This window comes from Mercenaria mercenaria, chromosome 11 (assembly GCF_021730395.1).
Source record: "Mercenaria mercenaria strain notata chromosome 11, MADL_Memer_1, whole genome shotgun sequence".
Taxonomy (NCBI): Eukaryota; Metazoa; Mollusca; class Bivalvia; order Venerida; family Veneridae; genus Mercenaria; species Mercenaria mercenaria.
Genome location: NC_069371.1, coordinates 30325474 through 30353099, shown reverse-complemented (window position 1 = coordinate 30353099; position 27626 = coordinate 30325474). Strand labels below are relative to the sequence as shown.

General features: G+C 33.9%; 1 protein-coding gene across 2 annotated transcripts; it reads right to left on the bottom strand.

The window, feature by feature from the left end:
- Window positions 1-7352: 7352 nt before the first annotated feature.
- Window positions 7353-27503, bottom strand: LOC123530857 (dipeptidase 1-like). Of its 2 annotated transcripts, none has more exons than XM_053517058.1 (12): window positions 27379-27503; window positions 19298-19412; window positions 18829-18961; window positions 17783-17930; window positions 15428-15560; window positions 15018-15168; window positions 13698-13770; window positions 12686-12862; window positions 11751-11847; window positions 9972-10047; window positions 9505-9640; window positions 7353-7500 (listed from the first exon to the last, which is right to left on the bottom strand). In XM_053517058.1, the coding sequence occupies exons 2-12, from the start codon at window positions 19410-19412 to the stop codon at window positions 7411-7413; spliced, it is 1329 nt and encodes a 442-aa protein (XP_053373033.1). In that variant the 5' UTR covers window positions 27379-27503; the 3' UTR covers window positions 7353-7410. The 2 variants fall into 2 exon arrangements, with proteins under 2 accessions (XP_053373033.1, XP_053373034.1); XM_053517059.1 differs by lacking the exon at window positions 27379-27503 and adding an exon at window positions 26656-27196.
- Window positions 27504-27626: the final 123 nt, after the last annotated feature.

Below are 27626 nucleotides of genomic sequence, written 5' to 3'. Positions count from 1 at the left end.
TTCAGAATTTAGTGACACTAAATCTTTTATCATATTTGAATGACCTGGCCTATCAGCTATATGTTAAAATATGTAAAATAATTAAGTAATAAAAAATCTCAATAAAAAGTGTATGTATTTATATTTCTCAACGTGTCTTATTACTGTAACAGAATGGTCACAAGATATGACCTTTAACTGACCATTTGTGCTACACGATTTGTCCACAATTACATAATTCGGAGTAATAACCTATCCTTATCGGCTATATATAAAGAAGAAGAAAAATGAGTTTAATAAAAGTTTCCTTGGGAAGAAATTGAAAGGTATATGTATAAAAATCTCTTTCTAAGGTATCACAAGTACTATATTGGATCTTTCTAAAGTGCAGGAATTATCATTTTCTTTATAAATATGTAAATTTTAAAAGTAAGCATGGTTTTACTGTCTTTGGATGAATCTTATATAAAAGATAACTTTTGATGGTATAAATATAATTCAGAGTCTGTGTATTTGTATTCTAAAGCTTTCGGAAATTACAAATGAATACCTAGTAATGCTTTATCGTCGAAAAAAAAAAAATTTTTTTTTCACTGGGTTTCCTTGCAGAAAACCGGCGTCAAAATGAAATTCGTCCTGTGTCTGCTTGTATTATTGCCACTGGTCTATTGTGCCAGCATTGAGGATAAAAGATTCATCTTCGGAAGCTTCCAGATTTCTTTAGATGACTGTAAGTGTTTATGTGTTTGAGCAATGTGTGTTGAACAAGTGTTTGAACATATATCGAGAATTTCTTGAGCATGTGTTTTAGCCTGCGATTGTGTATGTACTTAGAAAGTGTTTAAACATGTTTTAGCATGTTTTACTTGATATTTCATAACTGTTCTGACGGTCGCATTTGCGTAGACTATTCATCGAAAGGTCTAGAAGATGGTAAATCATTGTTTGGCTAACTAGTCATAATGTGAAGAAGCAGTATCTTTTTCATGCAGTCTGTTTAATTTCCTTTTCAAAAGTCGAACACGACATCAATTCAACTCCTTGAGTTTGGTTACTGTACGCTAGCAAAATGTTGCGCTGATGAAAAGTAATCTATGATTTCGGTGAGATGAAATATCGCCATGCGAAAAGAATTGTTTAACTAAATCGAAAATAATACTAGGATAACGTTTGATATTGGGACAACTTGATGTGTTAAGAAGGTTAGATCATGTTGTACTTAAAGAAGTACAGTTTTTGAAAAAAAATGAAAGCACTTAATATTCAGTAAAAATTATCAACGGTATTTATTCTTTTTCTGTTGTCTCAAATAAGCATTCTAAATCAAGGGGGTGATTTTACGGCCATATAGCACCGCCAAATGATAACAAAAATTGCAATATTTTAAATTGTTCTTCATCTATGACTTCTGTTTGATCAAAACTATAAATATTTGAAAATATTCAAAGTTTACACCGAATCTGTAAATGGGTATCTTCAAACATTTTAAACATCTTTGAACAGTGATAGCACAGCTGAGGGGAATTGTCGGTGCCGACGCCACAGAAGCCCTTTGCGAACAGGAGTGCAACAAAATTGCCGGAGCCGCCGGTCCATTCCTCTGTGGAAGTGCATGCAAAGCGTAAGATTGTATAGTTTTGTTAATCTTTTATTTTATATATATTCACATATCATTGCAATTGCATTGATCCACCAAACAGGCTCATATTTATTCACGGACAACTTGAATCCCAAAATACAAGCTTTACTAACGCCTTCTAAAGCTTTAAAGGTATTTTGGAAATAACTGAAATCAGATTCAAAAAGATTTTCTATTATCTTCTAATGTTGATGGGTACAATTATTTGACATGATTATTATACCAAAGGTCTAAAAAGCATATTACAAATAACATATTTGAATAAGTATTATTGTAAAAGGTTTTAAATGTCATTTACTGTATACATGTCAGACAAATAGCTGTGGCATTATTGTAAAATTGCAAAGAATGATAATGTTCAGTAATCTGATATTTTACATTCCAAGATTTTGCAGTCGTATTGTATTTGAATTATATATTCCATATGTTTCAGCAATTTTTCTGTTTGTTTCTTTTCAGCGTACAGTCCGCAGCCCAAGGGTAGAATGTCGAGCCATTTTGTTACTACATATATATATTAAAATGATGAACGTAATCGCATTGTTTGTTGGTTTTATAAGAAATTTTCTCAATACACAAAATTCATGGGATTTATTTCACAATAAGAAGTGGATCAAATGTACTTTGGATATTTTACGATCTGATTTAGAAACTGTTTTATAATTCTTCATGCATTCAGAATGAATGAAGTCCGTAATGGTCTTCAAGGATACATTTATTGAAGAAGTTGTTATATGGAAGCAAAATATCAATGGTCAGTCTATTTTATACGTAATTTTATTTTTGTGTTGTTCTGAATTGGCATATTATGCTCACATTTTACACTGATTTCATATTTCATTTAATCGGATATAGGCCGATTATATTACTAGACAAAATGTTCGAACCTCAAACTAATTCCAACATGAAGTTTTATTGCTAATTTATAATATAATCTTTAGTTAAGTATACAATACAGTAAAAAGTCCTCAAAAAAAAATTCCAAGCCAAACTCTGAAAATAAGGTAATACTTAAGGACAGCTTCCTTTAGATTCTAATTTTACAAAGTATTGAAAATTTATCTACAATAAAATCAATTTAACAAAATATTAGTATCATTTCTTTATTCGCATGCATGCATTGCATAATAAAGCAGTTCAAGAAGCATAAATAATAGTCTTAACTGTTTATGAATTTCGAGCAATTCATCTACAGTAACATTGCAAATACAATTTTGTTTCACAAATCCCCTATGAATATTTTTTTTCTTGTTTCTGACGTTGAAATACACTTTTGGTGTTTAAAACTTTAAACTCCAGTGCCGACGAGTCTGTTTTAGAAATATTTGTTAGAAATTCTGTTCTGAATTTTGACACATATGTTCTGAATTTTGACACCCTAACGATTTATGACAAAAATGGTTCATATCGCTTATTTCATATCGCTTATTTCATTATAGAAATCAAGGGAGCTTAGGGCAGCCGTGTACATTTATATGGAATTAGTTTGTATACAGTGCAGTATCAAAGTATATATACTTTTATTTGAGCAGTTAAAACTTTCCAATACACTAATACATATTTACACAAATTTATATTTCCTTTTCTCGTGCAGCCCGTGTTTTACGTACACTCCTTTTCAATAATAGGTTGTGCCTCATTATGTATTATAATGCAAAGGTCACCATCTGGGTCAAGTTGCGTCCACTATACCAGTAAGTGTCAGTTTACCAGTAGAGGAACAATACAGCATATGGTCCACAGTAACAGCCACATTATTAAGTATTAGATGTAGACGTTACTTCAGGATTCCAGATGAAATATCTGAAAAATGTGTCATAATATTTTTGAAGGCGTTTTTGTTTTGTGTTTCATTTCCTTGCATACTACGTATTTCACATCAAAAAGATTATATTGGAATTAGTTTAACCCCCAAAGTTGAAATAACCAGCCCAAAATATATGCAAAGAAGATCTTTGAATAGAAATTGCTCCCTTCGGCACAGGTGTTTGTTTTAGCACTTGTTTTTGAACTGAATGTTGTTTCTATTTCTGGACCTTTTGAGTCCGCTCACTGTTACTCTTCAAATAAAAGATACATGTATCTACTTAAGTGGATGTTATAGCAAGGAATGAGGGTAGGTGTGAGGAGAGGGATTGGGAGAGGAAGATAGTGTGATGTATCAGGCGAGTCGAGCGGAATCTGCTATCATTTTTGCTTGCATCATTTGCTTCCGATTTTTTGATTATATTTAATACAAACATATATATATATATATATATATATATATATATATATTTATATCAATAGACAACCTCTTTTGAAGATACATCCTTGACAATATATCAATTTAACCTTATTTTAAGATTCATAATTGACTATATGATAAGATTTATAAATGCGGATGGAACTGAAGGCAACACGGTTTCTGTGAGAGAGAAATTACATTTTTTCTCCCAGTTGTTTTATTCTGTACTCGTAATGAGACCTTTTCTTATTAGTTCACCTGAGAAATACTCATGATGAGCTTTTAGGACTATTGTACGTCCGTCATTCATATTATGAATTAAGCAGTGATATTATAAACCATAATCGTTGAATGTATAAAATGTAAATAGTGAGATGTTCAAGTACAGTAGAACCCCTCCAAACCAGCCCGTTCAAATCGGATCCCTCTCCAAACCGGACGTTTCGAATATTCTCTTATGTATTTGACCCATGAAAACCGGATACACCTTTTGTCGGATACCGGACGACTGTTGCAAAAATAATGCTATAAAACTATATCATAATACACCTGCAAACCGGTCATGATATTTTTATACTAAATAATTGCACGCAAAAAAAATCTTGCTAAAGTGCAAGTCGCTGATTTAAGGAGCTAGTGTCAAGGCAGTGAATGTTAGACAAAGCTGCTTTACGCGGCGCCACTTTAAATAGAACCATCGAATTTAAATTTGGACAGCTAAAATGTATGAAAAACAATTAAATTTGTGAAATTAATGTAATTACGATAGTATTAATATATTTGATAGGTTTGTCTATTATCATATATTGTTTATCGGTAAATAATCAAACGCCGACATAATCAGGAAGGTCTTTTGTTCCCCCCCCCCCATTTTTGTTCCACAAAAGTATATAAAACAAGTAATACAAGTACATAGCATTTCCAAACTTATATAGAAACATATAACAGTGAATTAATATTGTTGCGCCGGCACTCCTGCCTAGGACCGGGAACAGTTGTTGAGTTGGGTTCGGATAAAAAGTGATGACTATGTATCTATATCTCTAGCAAAGAGGCAAAATCAGTGTTCAGTCACACATCTTTTATTCAGATATAAAGTTCCAGTAGTTCCAGTATAAAATATTCAGTAGTTTACAAAGTATTCATAAATTCCACATATCTCCAGAAGTTACTGTTCTATGACTCTTATACAGTATGCTTATGTCAGGGTAAATTAATATTTGTGGAGCCGCTTTTTATGCATTTAACATAGGGGTTACTGTCTTCAGGGTGGAGGAAAGATTGACCAATGAGGAGCCGAAAAACAGGCCTTTTATAGTTTTAGCACAGCTCCGCATACGATAACGGTACGTGAATGGTACGTGACGTACGTGGAGATAGCTACTATCCAATCAAAAATGACGTTACATAAAACGTACGGTGACACCGGAGCAACCGGAAGTAAACAAATGTCGCGGAGCGAAAGACCGATATAAGCGAAGTATTTCTCGCATATCTTTCTAAATAAAAGTATTCCAAGCGAATCACCGATATAGATTGATCAAGAACAGGTAGGGCTATCGATTAATACCGTGTTTTAGGTCTGACATAAAATACGTGCGTCGAAATCGTTGATGTAACTTCTGGTTCTATGCGATCAAAAATATACATGTATAAGTCTAATGTTACTAATCGTGTTTAGATCAGTTGGACGGCCTAACAATATATATGTAACAATTACCTTTCTCACATTACTTTTGTGTTTTTATAGAGAAATTTTAATGGAAAAGGGAGAAAGTGTACTAAGAGGTTGAAGGATACAGTTGAAAGAGAGAAGAAATAGAGTTTTTTTGTGAGATAAAGTGCATAGGAAAACATGTTCAAATCTGGTTTAAATAAATTTATTCCATTTTTCATTGCAAATGTGTAGTTTGTCTTTTTTCAAAGCAATAATTTCCTCAAGTCGTCTTCGGTTTTGCACATACTGTTTAAATCAGGAAGATTTTTGAACTTCACGGAAAACAAATATGCTGCTTTATGCTGTGTGTGCTTAAGCGTTTCTTATGTGCATTAAGTCCTTAATTAAGTTCAATTAAAGTTATATATTTTTTTTATCATAGAGTACCTTACCAGCTAAATTTATTAATGGCACACGATTCTTTCATCTTTATTATAATTTAATGTCTGGATAAGTAAAAATGTCTAGACCTCTGTCTCGAATGAATAGTTTCACTTTTGACAATATGCTAAACCCATCTAAACCGGACAAAAAGCTCGGTCCCAAAGTCGTCGAACATGGGTTCTACTGTATATACAGTGAGATTATCTAATGTTATTTCTCCCGTGCCGAAGTTTTCTAAAGAGTAAATATTTGAAAGAGTAAAAATCACAAATGGGGTTGGTTGTGGATCGGGGAAGGGATACATTTGCGAGGAGGCTGAGTGGGAGGAGTTGATGGTAGGGTTAAGAAGTAGTGATACTACGAAACAATATCAAGAGATAAAAGTTCAAGAAAATAAAATAACTTAAAAATGTCAATACAATCTTTGAAGGTTTTAAATTCCAGTTGAAACCTCAGGTGTACAACTTCGCATCCATACTACGAAACAATATCAAGAGATAAAAGTTCAAGAAAATAAAATAACTTAAAAATGTCAATACAATCTTTGAAGGTTTTAAATTCCAGTTGAAACCTCAGGTGTACAACTTCGCATCCATTCCTATAAAGTTTCATGACTCAAGACCAAAGGTACATGCGTGACACAAGAATTTAAGCCTTTTTGACATAGTTTATTTAAGTTAAAGACCATACATGTCGTCCAATCTTACTGTGTGAAACCCCAAACAAATCCTCAGGTGAACAATTTCACATGCTAAATATAAACAGATTAAATATTTTTGAGATCTAAGTACAACACAGACTTTAAGGTGCCCTTTGCATACTTATTACTTAGGGAAGGGTCAAAACTTGGTCTTACTGGCTGAAATACCCCATGAATCCCAGATGTACGTTTATACCCCTGTGTCAAATGCTTTTTGAGATATAAGCAACATTTTGTTGGCTAGACAGACGAACTGAACTGCAAGTCGAATGTAATGTATTAACATAACTGTCCTTTGTTCAACAAAAAGAGGTTAAACATCAGTTTCACGACACCAGATTTTGAGAGGAAATCGAAAATGCGCAAAACTCTATTTATTTTTTTATGTCACAAAATCAGTTAAAGCATAAGTACGATGGAAAACTGTTCTCTTTCTGGCAGAATTCCACAGCCATGCGCTCTTGCTTTCCACCAAATGGACCATAGCGCGGACATATTTTCGACTTTCGGGGATGCGTATTTTTTTTCTTGCATCCCAATAATAATTTTATAGCCTTCACATCGTCCAGGAGAAGTAATCTGATGGTGGTGGGTCGCGAGGACAAATCGCGGCGCTATTGAGAGTCTGGAACTAAACATATTTTTACACAGAAATGCTCATTCACGGAAATTCTGACAAATGTTATTATAAATAGCACACAAAATATATCATTTCCATTTTATTCAGAGAGTCGATCCCGAACAAAATACAAGAGATATCAATCTTAAATGTCAGTTCTACATGTACTGTCCACGTACTGCTCAGGAGGAATATGATCTTCAATAGGAGGCATGTATGCTAGACCTTCACGCACCTGTAAAGTAACAAGAATCGTTTATCAATTATTAAAACTAATTTCAATGCTCCTTACTAACTTACTTCACATGTGTGTGCTAGTGGTTTTTACTTATGTATTGAATAAAATAGCTTACCCGTCATTTGCTATTTTGACATGATCTTAAAAATAAGTGAAAATACACATGAAATATAGCATGCATTTAGAACGCAATACTGTTAATAAGATATTAAAATTTCAAAAATGCCAAAGATGCAAAGATATAATTTTATTCCTTTAACTACATCATCCCATTCGTAAGAAGTCTCAAAATACACATAAAAGTTTATAAACATTTATAAAACAGAGGCGTTCAAATCGTTAGTTTCACTAAAATAGGGATAAATATCACACAGATAATGAATTTGTTTTAGGTAGGGCACGACAAGGGCGTTATTTCATTTTCTTACCACGTAGCGTTTTCGCTAGTTTGTAAACTGTAGACATTTTAGCTTATTATTTAGATGGGTTGGTTGAAGTTTTAACTGAATAAATTTATTTGAGGATATAATTTGATTTTGTTGAACGTTTGACATCTTAACAACAATACAATGAATAATTCTCTAAGTGTACACTAAAATTTTCAAGTGCTTTAAAGTAATTTTAAGAAACTGGCATAATGACAGATGGCGGGTTAGCTATTTTGTTCAGTAAATAGTGAAGGGTTTACAAAATGAACTTCATACGGCTGCATTTTTAATTATAAGGGGAAGCTAAGGCTTGTTCAAAATAGTAAAAATTATGCCTAAAATCGTTTTTCCCCAACAAACACTGTATTCTAAACAGCTTAATCTTGAAACGTAAATATAGTATAGATATAGACAATAAATTCTGAGCTTTTTAGTTATTATTCCTGTAATTGGGTACTCCTGAATATGAAAACTAGCTTTTAGAAGAAAAATGAGAAAAAATGTAAGAAAATGGCAACACCTCTTATTTTTTCATCCCAAGAATAAAACATTTCTTGTCTACACGTACCTCTGAATAAAACAACAACAGGTATGTTTGTACGAACAGAACAAGCCGGCTACTTTTTCTATTTATTTTATATGCAACAAATATCAGAGTTATTCAATATTCATGAATTCAGCATTTGACAAAACATAACATGTAATAAATCATAAGATAACATCATTATGTTTAGTCATATCCCATGTCCTTAGTGAATTATACTCTAACATTTGTATATTATTACCTCTGAAACAGTACATTCTCGCAATTCTCGCATCACACGTACAGTATTTCACCATTTCTATTAACAGTAAGAATGATTCTACCTATAAATCTATCATTACTTAAAAATAATATCAGAACGACAGTAAAACGTGCGAGTCGTCTTCCATAACCCAAACCTGAAAGTCATGTCTTTGACTTCTAGTATGTTTTGTCTGTTTGTTTTTTGATTTGCAAGGGAAGTTGACGTTGACTGTTTCCGAGAGTGAACCTCTCAGCTAATAGCTTTCATGGTACGTATTTTTGTTAAAATCTTTATTAGAGGCTTTGTTCATCCAACATATGCTCGTACAAATAAAATTTATCATAAATGTAATCACGATTTTAACTACAAGTATAAGTAAGGACAGTCCTATATAATTTTTTCGTGTGCAATATCTACCCAAAAGAGTTAAATATTGAAAGGAAATTAATTACTTTACATATCATTGCTATTGGTATAAAGTCACAATAGCATTTATCTTTCCCGCATTTTGTAAAAGAAAAATCCAATATAAGTTGTTTCCCTTAAAAACGTAGTCACCATTTAAATGTTATACCTACGTATTGAAAACCGGGTCATCCCCATCCCAAATTTATTAACAAACCCGAGCCGGCTTATTACTAGTTGTATGTGTGCTTAAAAAAGCAATATACATGTACTAATATACTTACTTTAGCCAACGAACAAATAGTGTATTTATTTTGATGACAAGAACTTTTATCAGTACTCAGATAAGTTTGGTCTAACTGTAATGGCAAACATCTTACCGCTTCCACTGATTTAAACACCCTGAGAACATTTCTGCCGGCGAGTTTCTGAAGGTCAAGGTCACTCCATCCCCTTCTTATAAGTTCAGCAAACAAATCTGGATACTTTGAAACATCTTCTAAACCTTTTGACGTGCTATGAAATTGCAAGAACACTTTAATCAAATCGGCCAGGCGCGGAGAGCATCAAAAGAAAAGAAAGAGAACTTACGCTCCGCTCCCCTCACCTCCAAGCAAAGGTTTAAGCGGATGTCTTTTATATAAAATATCATCTAATGCTTTCCACGGTTCCTAATGACCCGAGAGAGCAACAACATTAAGTTAATTACTATATAGTTTATCTGCATAAAACAGTATAATTTGGTCCTTTATATAGACAGATTTTTTGAATTCATTTAAAGTTTAATATGTAGATTCCTATGATATCTACATCGTTGGATTCATTTTATAGCCGTCTATTTATTTACCTTGGGATTCCATTAAAGTCTGCACCAATCCCTACATGATCTACACCAATCAGATTCTTTATATAATCGATGTGATCTGCAATGTCAATAGAAACCATCGAAGTCCCTTCCTCCATATCAATAAGCAAACTTATAAAGGTACACCGTATACAGCTAAAGTCATGTAACATCTTTCAAGAAAAGGCCCAAATTCACCTGGGGATGGTACGTTAGGTGAACAGCGGTTCCTGGGTTGAAACAGTTCAGAAAGTAATTCACATTAATTTTCATGACTTTCATTTTTATTATAAATACATTGTAAGGCTTTACTGCGATTATTCAGGTCTTCCTGTAAGCATGTGTCTACGATAGAAGACTTTTCATTTAACCCTTAGCCGCTAAATTTCTATAATGGACTGTTCCATCATTCAGTTTGGGCAGTACCATTTAGTATTCGAAGGGGTGTTTACTGAAAATTTACTGACTGAATAGCGAACAGTGCAGACCATGATCAGCCTGCACGGATGTGCAGGCTGATCTTGGTCTGCACTGGTCGCAAAGGCAAAACCAATCGCCGCCAGCAGGCTAAGGGTTAAAATACATTTGAACTGTTAAGTTACTATTTACTGCACGGCACGGCTTTTCCTTTGCTGAATTAGCGTAGAAAGTGGAAAAACAATTATACGAGGAGTGTTCGAAAAGTATTGTGTATTGTGGTCTGAAACCTTGAAAACTGAAACGTGCATGTTGTCATTTCATACCCTCAAAATATTCCTCGTGGTGAGAAATGCATAATTTTAGTCTATGGGTCCGGAAAGCGTCACGGTAGGCTGATTTTGGTATACTACGGAGGTACTGATGGACAGCAGAACCGAGAGCTGGTCGCGGTCGATATCTACGACCAGAAAGGAAGTTTTTTTTCAGTTTGGGAAACAGAAAGAAGTCGCATGGCGTCAGATCTGGGGAATAAGGTGGATTTGGTAGTACAGTAACTCTCTCCAACTTCAAAAACTGTATTACTGTACTAGAAGTGTGCGCTGGAGCATTGTCATGCAACAGTCGAACATGCTTGAAACCTGTGACGACACGGTAGTACATACCAGTCACACTTCTACTCTTTTTTACTGGAATCTGTACTGCTATACCTTCGCTGGAGAAGAATATGGCATACGAAACTTTCTTTGAACTCAAAGTGCGTTTTGCAATTATTGGCCTTTGGCCAAGTTTGGTGGCCCATATTTTGTTTCCAACCATTCTGACATGTTCAAAATAATGCACCCAGGTTTCATGACCTGTAACAACATTTGCAAAAACCTTTTTGTCGTATTTTGGGAACATTTTTAGCAATTGTTTGGCAGTTTCAACACGTAGCCATTTTGATTGTCAGTCAAAAGATGCGGTACCCTCCTAGCAGAACACTTTCTAACTTTCGAGATTGTCTTTAAAATAAAATGAACTGTTGATAGTGAAATACCAACAATGCGTGGAATATCGCGTACAGTATAACGAGCATCATTTTGAAGAATTTCTCGATTTTCAAAACATTTTGGTCACACGTTGCTGTCTTTGGCCGACCTGATTTGGGGGCATTTTCAACAAACTCTACACCACAGTCAGATTTCTTTTTCCACCTGCGAACCGTCTCATTAGACACCTTACTAGACCCATAAACACGGGTTATTTCGGCAAAAAGCTCTTTCAAAGAACAACCGAGTTTACTGCGAACTTTTATACATGACCGAATTTGTTTTTCGAACACTCCTCCTAGTTGTAAATTAAAAGAACAAATATCTATATAACCTGCTACATCGGACAATGTAGTGTCTGGCTTGTTATTTGGAGGACAAACGACGAATTTGTCATAAAAGTTCACCATCACTACCCCACCATTTGCTTTCTGTAAGACAAAATAATACATACACGTGTAATCCCATTAATAAGTAACGTTAGCAGTTTCTATAAGCTAGACTGTGAAGGAAACTAAACAACTTCATCTAGTCTTGAGTTAGCTTCTGCTATGCGGTTACATATGGTTGAGTATTTTTCCGTCATTCTCGTTCTTAATCGGAGCTTTTTACGTGGCTTTCAGATCAAAGAACATAGCATGTGCAAAAAGGCTTCCCTATGCCTTTCAACATGTTACTTGTCGCCCTTATCTCATTGATATATTTTCTTATATTAAGTTCTTTTTGTTGGCTTTGCTCATTGTACAGCCATTACTTTAGAGTATGTTTCAGGTGAAATAATAACCGGACAATAACTCTTTAGTTGACAACAAGAGATTCTTATTGTGTTTAATATGATCATGGTTTCTCGAACTACACCGGTTTGGAAAAATGTTCTAATGCTATAATATTATACTCTTTTTTTTTGAATGGTTTGCCAGTCAATAGTATCAAATATTCACCGGCAATCCATTTAACTAATAAGTGCTTTATTACATGACACCAAAAATAAATTTTGAAAAATCATTCTTCAAGATATGACTTTAGCGCAACTAAATTTAATGTTGAATTATAGACCAGTCAGTAGCACAAACTATGGACCATGATCGGCACTGTTCGCCATTCAGTCAGTATCTTTTTGGTATTCACCCCTTTTAACAGTTAATGGTAATATCGAACTTGAAAGATGGACAAGTTCATTATAGAAATTTAGCACGGTAAGGGTTAACATACACATTGTTGCAACGATCTAATGTCATACAGTAATTACGAGTTATCGCTCCTACATACCGTTCTAAAGAGAATATCGTCTTGTACGTTCCTGAAGTGATTACAAAGTCTGAAAGCTGAGGAGTGACTGAAGATCACTGGAGCTACTGTCAGACTGAGGACATCAGACATTGTTTTCTTGGAAACATGTGCAAGATCTACTATCATACCTAGTCTGTTCATCTCCTGGATCACTTTCTGTAGAAGAAAAAAAAGTAGAGAAAATATTTGTTTATTGGTGTTATGTCATACCGACATTATGCAGGTCATATTGCATTGTTTTATGGTGTAAGAAGACCCAAGGTGTCCATTCAGTCATTATTACATGCACAGGCGAGTATTTCAGTAGACACTTCGATGGCTCTCCTAACATGAAGTCTCGAGCCATGCTCGACCTCAAAGAAGCGAAAGCCCGCCCGCCTAGCCCAACAGCAATAGGGAGAGCGCAGATCTACGGATCGCTGGGTCGGGATCCTCGGACGAGGTGCATGTTCTACATGACGATTTGATGAAAGACATTGTGTCTGAAACCATTCGTCCTCAGCCTCTGATTCATGTGGGGAAGTTGGCAGTTACTTGCGGAGAACAAGTTTGTACTGGTACAGAATCCAGGAACGCTGGTACGGTTAAATGCCCGCCGTTTAATAATTGAAATACTGTTGAAAAACCAAAAAACAAACAAACATATCAAAGAGGTGAATGACAAGGGATTTGTTAGTCAGCAACCTTTTCCACACGATCCTTCTGTGTTAAATATAAAAGAAGAATAAACAACTGACATGTATGTATTTTTTAAGTTAACATATTAAGCATAATTGTGCTTATAATAATTTTCTCAAATTAGAATTTTTATCAATCTTTCAGATAGGACATTAAATCGATTGTGCATGTGTTGTGCTTATCACTTAAAGAATTGTTGCATCTTCTTTATAGTTTGCACTTTCCTTAAACAAAACTACAATAAATGGTATTCAAGTATTGAAACATATAGACAGAAAAAACGCGGCATGTATTGCAAAGACTGCAAATTTACCTTGCCAAAGTCGGTTAACCCGTCAACTTTTGTTCCATTGTATCCAATCTCATCCACATGCCAGTTGTCTGCCCTTTAAGTTAAAAAAAATCATTTATTGCATTTTGCACGTTAAGGCCATTATTTTCATAAACAAAGAAATTAAGCTAGCTCCTGTGAAAATCGAGGCGATATTAAGAAGCATTTCAAAAATGTCTTTCTTATAGAAATCGAAAATTCTGTTGGGTTAATATACAAAATTGGAGTTGTATTAATTTGTACAATTTATGCATATTTAATGCTGATTTTAGAAGGAACAAGAGCTCGTAGAACACGAAATGCCACATTGATGCATTCAGTAACTGCACAAGGAACAGAAATTATTTGGTCACTGTGCATTGGACGTTTGACGTACTGACCTCAAATCAATAATTATGGGTCATTTACCAGTCAATAGTGACTTTCGTATCAAATGTGATCTTAGACCAAAGCATTCTCTAGTTATCTGACAAAAAACGTTCTACTGTTCTGGGTCAATGTGACCTTGACCTACTGACCTCATAACCAATAGCGGTCATCTACTGGTCATGCCCATACTCCATGTAAAGTTTGAAGATCCTAAGTCAAAACATTGTTGTGTTGTCTGGAATCTATTCTATTTTTCAAGTTATCGTCCAAAAACGGTTTAAATGTTCCATGACACTGTGACTTTTACCTTTGACCTACCGATCTCTAAGTTAATAGAGGTCATCGGCTGGTCACGATCAACCTTTCTTTTATGTTTCGAGATCCTAGGCCCAAGCGTTCTCAAGTTATCGTACGGAAACCGTTTAACCGTTCGGGGTCACTGTGACCTTGATCTACTGATTTTCAAAATCGTAAGGAGTGATCTGTTGGTCATGGCCAACCTCCCTATCAACTTTTATGATCCTATGCCAAAGCGGTCTTGAGCTATCATCCGGAAAACGATTGGTCTGCACAGTCAGACCGATCGACCGGCCGACATCAGCAAAGCAATATACCCATCCTTCTTCGAAGAGGACTGGGGGCATATGATAGCGTAATACTGCAATAAGTTGAGAAAAGCTATTTTACTGCTTTTTGGTGCTTACTTTTACTTACAAATGCATGCAAATGTGTTAACATTATGAGTGTATTTTCGTATTTTGTATAAGCGGGAGAATGTAAAACCTCCTGTTACGCAAAAAACTTGTAAAGCTACTATACTGAGTAAATATATGTGACATATTACACCCTCACATATCATTTAAAATAAAACCATAGTTTACTGTTTTCATTAAAATTATTTGGAACTTACATGCATATATACAATATACAAACCATGGTGTATTACAACTGTGTGTAACTGTCATATAACGAACCCCAAGTTCATAATACATCCGGAGCACACCGAGGCTGCTGTCTAGACTGTGACCACCTTCAAGCCCAATCAGGCTGGCAATTTTCCCTTCCGAAAACGCATCGAGAACACCTTATTGTTTATATATAAGAACAATATATAAGACGAATAAAAAAGAATACGCACGTTTTCTCTATGAAGTATGTTATTCGATTAGTATCACAAAACGCTCGTGTTATTGTGTATATACTACCTTGGTATGCATACAATTTTATTCTACATTTATAAAGTAACAGATGATTTGCAATACAGATATACAAATTTAGTCTTGAACTAAACGTCTAAAAAAGAAAATAAAACTATTTCGTAGTTAAAATTTTACGGCACAAACCCTGAGCAGTGGAAACAAATTTGAATACATCCGGGTATCTGCGAATGAATTTTTTTATGACGTCAAGCTGATCCATGGTCATGCGCACAACATCTTTATACTGACTTCCGCAATCGACCCAACAAGACCAAAACTGAACACAAATACAAAACATATGTAATATTAATAAGTATATATTTGAAATAGTCTGTACCTTTATGACAGGCGTTTTCTTTTTTAATTTTGGTCATTGAATATGTGCTCTCATGAGTTTGCTACTGTTTCTTGAAAAAGCGAAGCGAGGCAGCAGTTTTGGTGAGCCTCAGAGTAGCTGGGTCACTGCTCGACGACAAGAGCCTAGTATCAGTTTGTTAAGTTCCCACACATATTGCAATCAAGATTTTAGGTAATAATACTGTATATTATCATATGTTATTTAAAATCAAATTATGGAGTGCAAAGTAGTATTGTTGCACTTGTTTGTAGTACCATAGTTCCTTTTGGTAGAAAAGTGTATAAACAGTTCCAAGTAGCCGAAAAATAAACATTTTCCATTGTACTAATGCATTTTGCCGAGTGTTTGGAACCAATCAAATTTTCCGCGTTTATCAATTATATAAATCATGAGTAATGATGACGAAAATCAGAAGTTCAAAAACAAATGCTAGTTTGTGAAGATCACCGAATTTTCTGTTTATTACGTACATAAATGTTCATATAAATCCAATATTTCATGACGGAATTCGGATTTATTTAAGTTACCGTGTTACATATGATACATCCGCTAAATTACCATGGACACTTAGGCACATTAATATCGAATATTGGTGATTAGGTTCATTAAACCAACACGACGCCATTTTGTTTTTAAAAACAAAAACTGCATTTAAATATTTTGTGTAAAAAATACACAGTCCGCGGCTAACAGAGACATTGACAAATGCCGGTAGTTAAGTAGAGGCATATTTAAAACTTTTCGTGTCAATCCGTCAGTTCGTTGAATAACCGGAAGCTTGCTTTGATTACCAAACACACGCTGAAGGTCATATTAAAAAAAAACGACACGAAAAATCTAAACAACTGTGGAATATGCGTAAGTCCTTGGAAAATCAAACTGCAGAATAAAATATCATCATGGATTCAATAGAAATAGCTAGGAAATATTGATCTAGGAGCTGCATAGCATAACAAATGGAAGTTGGAACACAACTGGCTTGGCTTGGAGTGGGAAAGAACTTCGACGAAAATGCTGGCATATTACGTAAGGTTGAGTTGATGTCTTGTGATAATTAACTAAGACAACAACCAACTAAATGTGCTGTCGCCAGTAAAATCTACCACACGATAGTGAACCAATGGAAAAAACAGTAGAGGAAATACACAGATATATATACATAAATGGCAACCATGCTGACATTTAGGTAACATTATTTCTTTTGCAGATTTAATTATAGCTAGCCTGTTCTATATAGGATTGTCTAGCAGTTCATGACTCGTGTATCACTGTATGGCTTGAGTATTAGTATAATCCAGTAATTTTAAAGGCAGCAAAGGGAGGTAATTAAAGAATATATTTCAAGGGAGATAATTTATCTGGAAAAAAAGAAGTTCGGCACTGTGAGTGATATCGATTTATATCTCACTGGTATTTTCCAGTATTTCACCAATAAGCATAAAATAAAAGGCTATATTGTAGCAATTCAACGTTTGTTATTTTGAACGCAGTGTCCAAGAATTGTTATACATGAACATCATTAGTGACAAAAGGCAATTTTACCAGAAGTGATGTACGTTTCTGCGAAGTATTAGACAGACAAAATTTGCCAATGATGGCGTCATTGGCTAATTAAACATGATTCGTTGACGGTGTGGTTCATCATCATATCACTAGCATCTGATTTCCAGAGGTTTCGTTATTTGAGCCGCGTCATGAGAAAAACAACGTAGTGCGTTTGCGACCAGCATGGATCCAGACCAGCCTGCGCGTCCACGCAGTCTGGTCTGGATCCATGCTGTTCGCTTTCAAAGCCTATTGCAATGAGAGAAACCATTAGCGAATAACATGGATCCTGACCAGACTGTCGCAAACGCACTATGTTGGTTTTCTCAATACGCGGCTCATTAAATCAAAAGTTGGTTCCAGTCCGTTACGTAACTAAAAAAGCCCTGCATCATTAATGTATTTTTTTTTGGTTGGGTTTAACGTCGCACCGACACAATTTTAGGTCATATGGCGACTTTCCAGCTTTGATGGTGGAGGAAGACCCCAAGTGCCCCTCCGTGCATTATTCCATCATGAGCGGGCACCTGGGTAGAACCACCGACCTTCTGTAAGCCAGCTGGATGGCTTCCTTCATTAATGTAAGCTGACATTACCTGTCCACCAAGTTTTCCTGCTCTCAGTCGAGGAATGTCAGTCTGAGCCTCGATTTGATCCCATGATAGTCTGAGGTCGGAACGTAAGTCAACGTTATACACTGTATTGTTTGCAAAGTCACGATATCTTTCCGCAAGGTCGTTATGTCTGAAAATGTTTGCACCTTATGTTAACCATTTGCAACTACAATTTAGTTATCTTAGAATATGATTTTATCATTCAAAACGACCATCTGCGCAAACATCAAGGTAACATCTTTACAGATTCAAGGTACAAAAATTCCAGTATATCAAAAAATGAATAATCTATCTAACACGATATTTTACAATGTTAATGAAACTATTAGTGTAAGCTAAAGGGGTTTACGTAGCCTGGGAATCCAGTCTGAATTTCTAACTTTTCTCTACCCGCAGATTAATATCAGAAACTCGATGAATGCCAATTAACATTAAGTGGGATCTTTAATGCATAGATATTAGGTATGTTTTCTTTGACAAAGCACGAATATTATCAACAGCTTCCCAGGCTAGGGTTTAGGACCTGACAATAGTAATACTTATACTTACTGAGGCCAATAATCTTAGTGATTTACCGATATCATAATATACGAAGTATTATAGTCTTTATTTCATGACTACACCGGAAAAAGAGCAGTGTGCTAAGTGTTTGATAAAATCAATACTAGATAATTCTTTAGATATTTTAACAGTCAACCGACCTATACTTACTATTCATCTACAATAAAAAAGATAAGGTATAGATTATGTCATCGTAATATTACATTTACGTTTAAGATATTAACAAAACAAATATTGCATACATGGAAATAAGTTTTTGCGGCAATATCACATTTTGTGGACTTCCATGAGATATGAGGAATTTAAAACGAATCATAAGGTAGGGCCCTTTATGATATAAAGAATTAAAAAAGTCTTTTTCATTTTGTTGACAGTTTTCTGTTTGTCAAGCTGTTGCAAAAAGTGCGTACACTTCATCTTAATTCGTTCTTTAGTATTATCATTTTTTTCATTATAGATAAGTTTACCCATCTATGAGAGGAAAAGACTCTAGAACACATTTCGCTCTGTCAAGGCTCGGGGTAGTCGAGTCTGTTATATTACTGCAGTTCAGACTGGATGTGTCTGTTGACTTCGGGGAAAGCGTCGTTTGACCATTTTCTGTAATAGATTTGTTAAAACATTCAACGCTGTCCTTACGACACTCAGTGGTTGGTACAATAACTTTTGGCTCCATTAGAGTAACCAGACAACAAGTAATATCATTTTAAATTAGTGCATCATGTAATAAGAAATTGATTAAATACATGCCTGCGTCAAATTAGGGTTCGTCTGCTGTCATGATCCATAGGCATCGGGCGTAAGTGTACTGGGACACCGTACGACTTCGGAGATAAGTGTAAAAGGGTAACCGATCGTATTAATATTAAATAAAGTGAAATTTAGCAGTATTCATAAAATTATGTATTTGGAAAACTCATAACGTGTAAGATATACCTGTGATTCCTTGTCCTAATCCGCCAAAAATAAACCTCTCACCCAAGTCTACGCCAAATGCTCCCAAAGACGTCACCAGTAGAAAGGCGAGTATATACACTAGACCTGAAATCATCTAGAACACACGAAATGTATATTTCAGTTGACATCAGATCATGTATGGACTCGCTCGTGTAATTAAATATGTTTATCTTAATAAGCTTCTGCTGAACTGGTCTGATGAATAAATAAAATGTACACGGCATCGAATTGCTAAGTTAACGTAATATCTGAATATCTTCCTATCTGAATTTTGAAAACTCTTATTAAAATATATTATCGTAATACAAATATACTCGTATTCTAGCTTTTGCTTCTCTACAAAGGTGTACCATTTTGAAGAACAGTATTATAATGTTATTATCGTTCTATCTAAGCAATATTTTCTAAATAAACTTATTTTCATTGGTCAAAGCTGTCACCTTTCACACCGGATAAATATCGTATTGCACGCTTTGTGTACATATTTACCTTCTTTAAAAGTAGTACATATCCACATACTCTGTCGGTTATGTATGGAAATGCTCAAATTTTAAATTTATCAAAAGAGGACAAACTACGGAAATCGTAATGCACAGTCACTATGCATGTCTGGTGAATGGCCCATTCACAGTTAGTCGCTGATGGTGCAATGAGTATGAGACTCTTTGATGCTTTTCTCCTTAATCCTACGAAAACGGAAGTTGCCTTGCAACATGCATAGTCGTGCACTTAAATGCTTGGTACTCTGACTTCGTACAACTTACTGGATACGCCGGTGTTCTAATGCATCAGATACGCCTTATTTATATATCTAAAATTACACAATCTGTTATTTTGTCACTTGTTTTGGAGATAATCTCAACTGGAGATTATTTTATTTACAATGTCTCGTCTTACTAATTGAAAATAGGCAAGTGTGAGGTTGGCATACCCTAAACGTGTTAAACTCCGTCCGCAACAGTTTCATTTACAATGATTATTGACCGTTTCAATGCGGTCCTCCTATTCCAAACTTGCTTTTTTTGTCCGTTGTCGTTTTATATGTTATATATAGTTATATATATTGTCTTGAATTTTAGTGGTCCTACTTCCATTCACTCCATATCACCCTTTTTATGTCCGACTCTCTTTTTATATACCCCACATTTCCCTCCCCTTTTCACCCCATTTTTATATCGCAATCGGTCTTCTGTATATTTCTATTCCACTAGTTCTATAGTGGTTGACCTACTCTGCGATGTGCGGCTCTAACTGTGTTTGCTGTGCTCAGTGCTTGCACGGAGTCTACTCTTACTTTTTAATTTAATAATACAAGTGAGACTTTTTCGATTACACAACTCTTAGTTTATACTCATTTATTTTAGGTCGATTATGAAGAAAGTTCATCATCTTATATTAATATTCTTAGCCATGTAGAGGTAGACACGAAATTAAACTGTTTGAAAGAATTTACGTCAATACAACGAAATTTACGAAAATATATTGTCTATTGCATTGGAGCTTCTTCTGCAACAATTGCTTTGAAGTAATCTTAATAAACCAATGAACTTAATTTTGCCACGTTATTATTACTCCGTCTCTATATTGACCTTTACTCAGATGTATTCCAGTTAAGTTTTCAGATTTTTGTATCTATTTTATTTATTAGTGCACATGCACTCATTCGTACAGGATTGTACACAGGCACGCACACATACAAACGCGCTTGTACACGCAAACACACACACTTGTATGCATGACCATGCAAGCGCGCCAACGTACACGCGCACGAACGCACGCTCACACACGCAAGTACTAGTAAACATGTGAGAGCGCTCGCACATGCGCATACATACACGTCAAATCAAGTGCGCTCACTCAAATATTTTATTTTGGTTTAGTTTAACACATATGTAGCATACAGAACACGCAGAAGCCCCCGCCAAAGATGCATAACTGTATTTAAGTGTATCAATCTATTTTTGTATCCATGTAATTCCATTTCACTAACTGCTTTCGGCTTTATGATTGGAAAGTTAACAAAACATATTTTCCTTATTTTTAGATGTAACAAGTATTCTTTACCTTTCTTTGGATTAAAAAACAATACTAAAGCACTTTTTTTGAAGATTCAAATGAGTCATTACGTAATTCCGTTCAATACATATATTTTAAGATATACGTTAATTGTAAATAGTCACTGTGCTCGACTTAAAACTAATATACAAAATAAAATACGCACATATAGATATATGTATACATATACATGAATATTGTATTATGGCTAAATTCGATTTCATTTAGTATATATACATGAATAGTGTTTCATATTTAAATTTCATATTATTGGATATAATCTATTACATGATTCAATTTAGTATTAATTAGCTTTTCTGCGGAATTTCATGTGTTACCTTTAATAAATGCAGTTGCTTTATGAAACCGTTTGAAACTGAGCTAAAGTGATATTTATATTTCTTAACGTGTACGTGTACGTGTGTTGGTATTACACGTACTAAAATGTAAATATAGTGTATATCGTAGCTTTTCTTTTGTTTTGACCAGTTTAGATCATTTTTTTGGTTTTTAGTATTCTTACACTTTGAAAAACTATTTATTATCTATTATTTATCTAAAGACAAATAATTTATATTGATAAAACTTCATCTTCAGAATTATCGTTTGTTTATATTAGTTCGGTCAAGGGGAAATAACCCAACTATTATTTGATTAGTTATTGAATGATTAATCTCCCATTTTGATTAGCTTAAACTATTAAAATGGTGCATATTGTGTTGTTCGTGTTTTGTCTTGTTGTATGTTTTCTCTAAAGATATGCAGATCGTAGATTTTGATATGAAATTTTGATTATTTTCCAACTGTTGCTCTTAAAGCCCAACATGGTATCGGTATTATATTTAGACCAATTCTTTCCTTTTCTGTTTTCTTTTAGATTTGACTGTTTTCTTTTTCAATCTTTCTATTATGATACCGGTTTATACTTGGATGGAACAAGTCTAGTTGTTCTGCTGTTGCTATTCTGTATTTGCATTATTGTCCAAATGTATATTTACATGGGTAATGATGTAAATGCATACAGAGCAGCTATAGGGTCCTTTTATAACTGTATTCAGAGGGAACAAAAACATAAACGTCTGCATATGAGTCTACCAATACATACATTTATTAGAGTATTGATAGAGTTTATTAACTTGATTTTGGTTTATTAGAATATTTCTTACTGTTTCTTGTAGTCATAATAACTAATTGCAGCTTTATCCCAAGTTAAGATATCAGAACAAAAATAACGTTTGTTTATTATATCATGTATTTATTTCTAAAGCTATCTTTGATAATAAAATATATCTATTGATTGTTATCTATCTCTTTCTACTTTCAGGAGATGTTGAACTAAACCCAGGGCCTGATTACAACCAAAATCAATGTCTATCTATTTTCTATCAAAATATAAGAAGTATTAGGCATAAATTAGACTTTGTTAAAGACGTTTTACAAGATTTTGATGTCTTATGTTTCACTGAGACTCATTTAAGTTATATTATTACAGATGAATCGTTAACTGTTCAAGAATACGAAATGTACAGAAAAGATAATACTGCACATTCAGGAGGTTATATTGCTTATATTTCATCAAAATTAATATCTGTTAGATTGAATTTACTTGAAATTTATCTACCCGAGTCACTATGGATGGCTATTAAGGACAGCAGTAGTCAACACTTAATAGGGAGAGTTTATCGTGCCCCCAAAAACTCTGCAGAATTTTGGAACAAATTAGAATTCTGTTTAGAAAAGGCATTTGAGATATCGACAAAATTCATACTATTAGGAGACATCAATGAAGATAAATTAAACGATAGTATTCATAAATTTAAGGATGTATTGATGATTAATAATATGTCATCATAAAAGAACCTACTCGCGTCTCAAACTCTTCGTCTACTATTGATCCCATAGCATTCTCGGATGAAATTATAAATTGCAAGTCAGGTGTATTTCCAACTATTAATGATATTAGTGATCATTTTGGAACATACGTCCATATTGAAATTTCACTAAAATGTTCAGCACCATATAAACGTAGGGTTTGGAACTATAAGTGTGCAGATTTCAATAAACTAAACGAACTTATAATTAATACTGACTGGTCCTTTCTATTACTAGGTTCCTTACATAATGCCAGTTCAACGTTTACTTCGACTTTTTAAGAGCTTATTAAACAATGTATACCTACATCTTTTGTAACAATTCGATCAAAAGATCTGCCTTGGTATGACAGTGAAATACGTCATTATTCGCGAAAGAGAGACCGCCAAAAATCAAAATCTATTCGTACTAAACGCGAATCTGATTGGAAAACTTTTAAAAACCACACAACAAAGTAAATAACTTAAAGAAACATGCAAAGGAATTCTTTTTCAACAATTTAGAATCAAATATTTGTGATCTCAATACAAGTAACCAGAGGCAATATTGGAAAATGGTAAAAATGTTGATAAAAATAATAGTGATAAATGTGAAAGCATACCTCCGTTAAAAAGTGAAAATGACAATTATTCTTTTTCAGATTTAGAAATAGCAAATTATTTAAATGATTATATTGTTTCAATATCAAATATTGTTGATTCAGAATCAACCCTTCCTCCTAATGTAAGGAAAACCGATAATTTGATAGAAAATATTGTTATAACCGAAGTAGAAATATCGGATATTCTACATTCTCTAAACACTAATAAAGCTAACGGTCCAGATGAAATGTCATAAAATGTTAAAGGAAACAGCAAAAACAGTGTGTAAACTTTATGTTTATTATTTAGCAGATCCCTAAATGAAGGTATATATACAGACATTTAGAAATCTGCTAATGTATTGCCACTTTTTAAAAAGGGGGATAGAAACTTACCCTCAAATTACATACCTATTTCTTTGATAAGTTGCGTGGGTAAAGTGATGGAACGTGTTGTATATAAACATATTTATAACTATTTACACTTTAACAACCTAATCTATAATAACCAATCAGGATTTTTAGAGGGTAGATCAACTATATCAACTTATAGACATGTACAACCAAGTAACATATGAACTAGATAATAAAATCCAAACTTGCATGATCTTCTGTGATATATCAAAAACGTTCGATAGGGTGTGACACAAAGGTCTTTCATTTAAAATTGAACAATATGATTTTGAAGGAGACTTATGGTCCTGGTTATCTGATTATTTAACATTAAGAAATCAAAAAAGTTTTATCCATCCTAGTTTTTCACAATCAAAGTTTATAAAAGCTGGAGTTCTGCAAGGCTCAGTGTTAGGCCCTTTACTTTCCTTAATCTATGTAAATGATATCGCAGAAAATATTTTAAGTGTTACGCGACTTTTTTCCTGACGATAGCTCCTTTGCTGTTACTTCAAGCAACATCGAATATATTGCAACTACGTTAAATAACGATTTAAGACAGATAAATAAGTGGGCAGAACAGTGGTTAGTTCAGTTAAATCTCCCAAAACCTGAAGTTATGTTCTTTTCCTTAGGGTCCTTTAGAAAATTAGAATCATATTTTAATGACATAAGATTAAATTACGTCTAATATCATAAACACCTTGGATTAACTTTAAGTCAGGATTACAAATGGCACGAACACATAAATAATATTTCTGCATCAGCTTCTAAGGTACTTATTGAGGACACTTAAATTTAAGTTAAAAAGAGTTTCATTAAACCAAATCTATTTGTCTTACATGAGACCTATTTTAGAATATGCATCTGTCGTTTGAGATGGCTGCACTGAATATGAAAAACTTTCACTAGAAAAACTTCAGTATGAAGCTGCAAGATTAGTTACAGGTTTAACCAAATCAGTTTCCATCAATAAACTTCTTTTTGAAATAAGATGGGTGTCACTTTCTGATAAGAGAACAATTAAAAAACTAATTACAATTTTTAAAGGACACAATGGTCTATTACCAGATTACTTAAATAGATTTTTTCCAAATATTGTTACAGAAAATGTACCTTACAATCTATGTAATAGTGAAGATTATATTATCATTGCTAGGAGAACCCAGATATACTCAAATTCATTTATACTATCTTCAATTTCCTTATGGAACAAATTCGGAATTCACCATCACTAAGTATTTTCAAAAACAGATTAAAGAAACATTTCAACCACCGCCGATTCCTTCATAATATCTTGTTGGTGAAAGAGGTTATTCAGTATATTATGCAAGAATAAGAAACAATTGCAGTAACTTAAACAATGACCTTTTCCTAAATCATCCTCGTGAAAATTCAACATGTCACTGTGGAGCCGCATGAGAAGATGCTGAGCATTACCTTTTTCAATGTCCAACTTTTAGCGAACAACGCATAAATCTATTTAGGTTGACACAACATTTTCATCCTTTGAACTTGGACTGTTTGTTATTAGGAAAATATGTACTGTTACCAGAAGAAAATGATGAACTATTTATCAAAGTTCAAAATTATATAAAACATACTGATCGTTTTGAATAGTGATTGCATGTGTATCATTATTAGTCCTTAATTACATCCCTCGTGACTATAAAATTTGTTCTTTATCCTTATGGAAACTGGAATCAACTTCTTCAATCTGTTTGAGCTATTTTCTTCTTTCTTATAAGGTCTTAAAACAACCAAAACATAAATATTGCTCATTAACATTGTATTTTGCTCCTTTAGGTTATTTGTCAGCCGATCAACTTTTATATGTTTTTTTTTGTTAGGAGGGCATTCATTAATGTTGTAAGAACTTGTTGTCAAGCCCTTTTAGCTTTACTTCTTTATGCTGTGTATATGTTCTGTTATTGTAAATATGTAAAGAGCAAATAAAATACGATTAAAAACCTTTACTTAGGTACATGTAATGACAATCGTTTATATCCGGGCGATTACGAATTGTTCATGGAGTTTCGGCATTTTTCGGACGCTTACGTAGTTCATACTAGTAGCTGGCTCCGTTTATACCACAGAATACCGAAATGGCGTACGGAGAAAACGTAATCAAAAGGACATTTCTGCCCACTACCTTAAATTCAATAATATATGATATTTTGTCTTTTATTTTAAATTCTAACACGATTCGCAGCAGCTGCTATATAAACATATAGCGAAATCGCCTATACATGAATCTACGATAAAATATAGCTCTTCCATTCCGCCCTACGATTGTACTTCCATTATATACAGTATAATATTAATACGTACTAAATAGGCTATTCGACTTTTTCAGTGCTAGTAGTAATAAAAAGTACATCAAATTTTCTGAAACAAACTATTTCTAACTGATGAATTTATTTGTTTATATTTTTACCGTAAGAAAATGTTTCAGCCCGGTAAGTTTCAACTTCAACACCAGTGCATCTATGTCTGGTCGTGTGTATAGTTTACAATTTCTGCGTTGTAGGCACCACAGATGTCAACTAGATTCTACTTTGACAGTAAATAAATCATAATTCATGTTCCAATCTTCCAGACTCAAGTGTTTACGTGTTTATATGCCGCCGCAATGTCCTAGCATGTATGTTTCAGTGCCATCATGTAGGTGACGTGTACTATTTTTAGAAACAGCATATATAAACTCTGAATTAAGTATTTACCTCTGATTTCTATATCCGACCTTAGATGTTATTAAAAATAACATTTTCTCGGCAATAACTACTTAATAATTTAATTAAAACTTATTGAATATCGGAAAATTCAGTTTGATGCACGCTTTCCATTCGTGGGGAGGTTTTTATAATAGCATATGGCCAGCCGAATGACATATCGCGCTAAAATGTAGTGCTGTAAAATGCGAAGAATTTGCGTGGTTAGAATCGAAATAATAAATATGTTCCAATAATTTTATCAGTTAATAAAATATGGGCAGTCGTTCGGATGCGAATATTAAATCACTCGTGCTACGCACTCGTGATTTAATTATTACGCATCCGAACTCCTGCCCATATTTTATTAACTGATAAAATATAGGCACATATTTATTATTTCTTAATTTGAGAGATCTTATAATCATAAATTAAAAAGAATTTCTTACTTCTACTTGTACCGCTGTTTTGAAGTTGTCTATAATAAAACTATAACGATAAGAAAAATGAATTTCCGTGTTTTATCATTGAGTGCAAATCATCAACATAATCAGTATGGCAGTCTATATTCAAATGGTCAGAAACCAGATAATTGTATGTTTCAAACAGAAAAGGGAGAGTTAAGACGCTCTTGAGCTTAGTTTCATATCACAAAAGAGGTTAACGTCCACTGTAAGCGACTTTGTACATTTCAAAG

Excerpts from the sequence above, each read along its gene's own strand:
- LOC123530857 (XM_053517058.1), bottom strand. The coding sequence starts at position 19,412 with ATGATTTCAGGTCTAGTGTATATACTCGCCTTTCTACTGGTGACGTCT. Across the intron at positions 18,962-19,297 it reads ATTAGGACAAGGAATCACAG|AAAATGGTCAAACGACGCTT; the intron begins GTATATCTTACA and ends AATCTATTACAG. Across the intron at positions 11,848-12,685 it reads ACGATATTCTCTTTAGAACG|AAAGCAAATGGTGGGGTAGT; the intron begins GTATGTAGGAGC and ends TTTGTCTTACAG.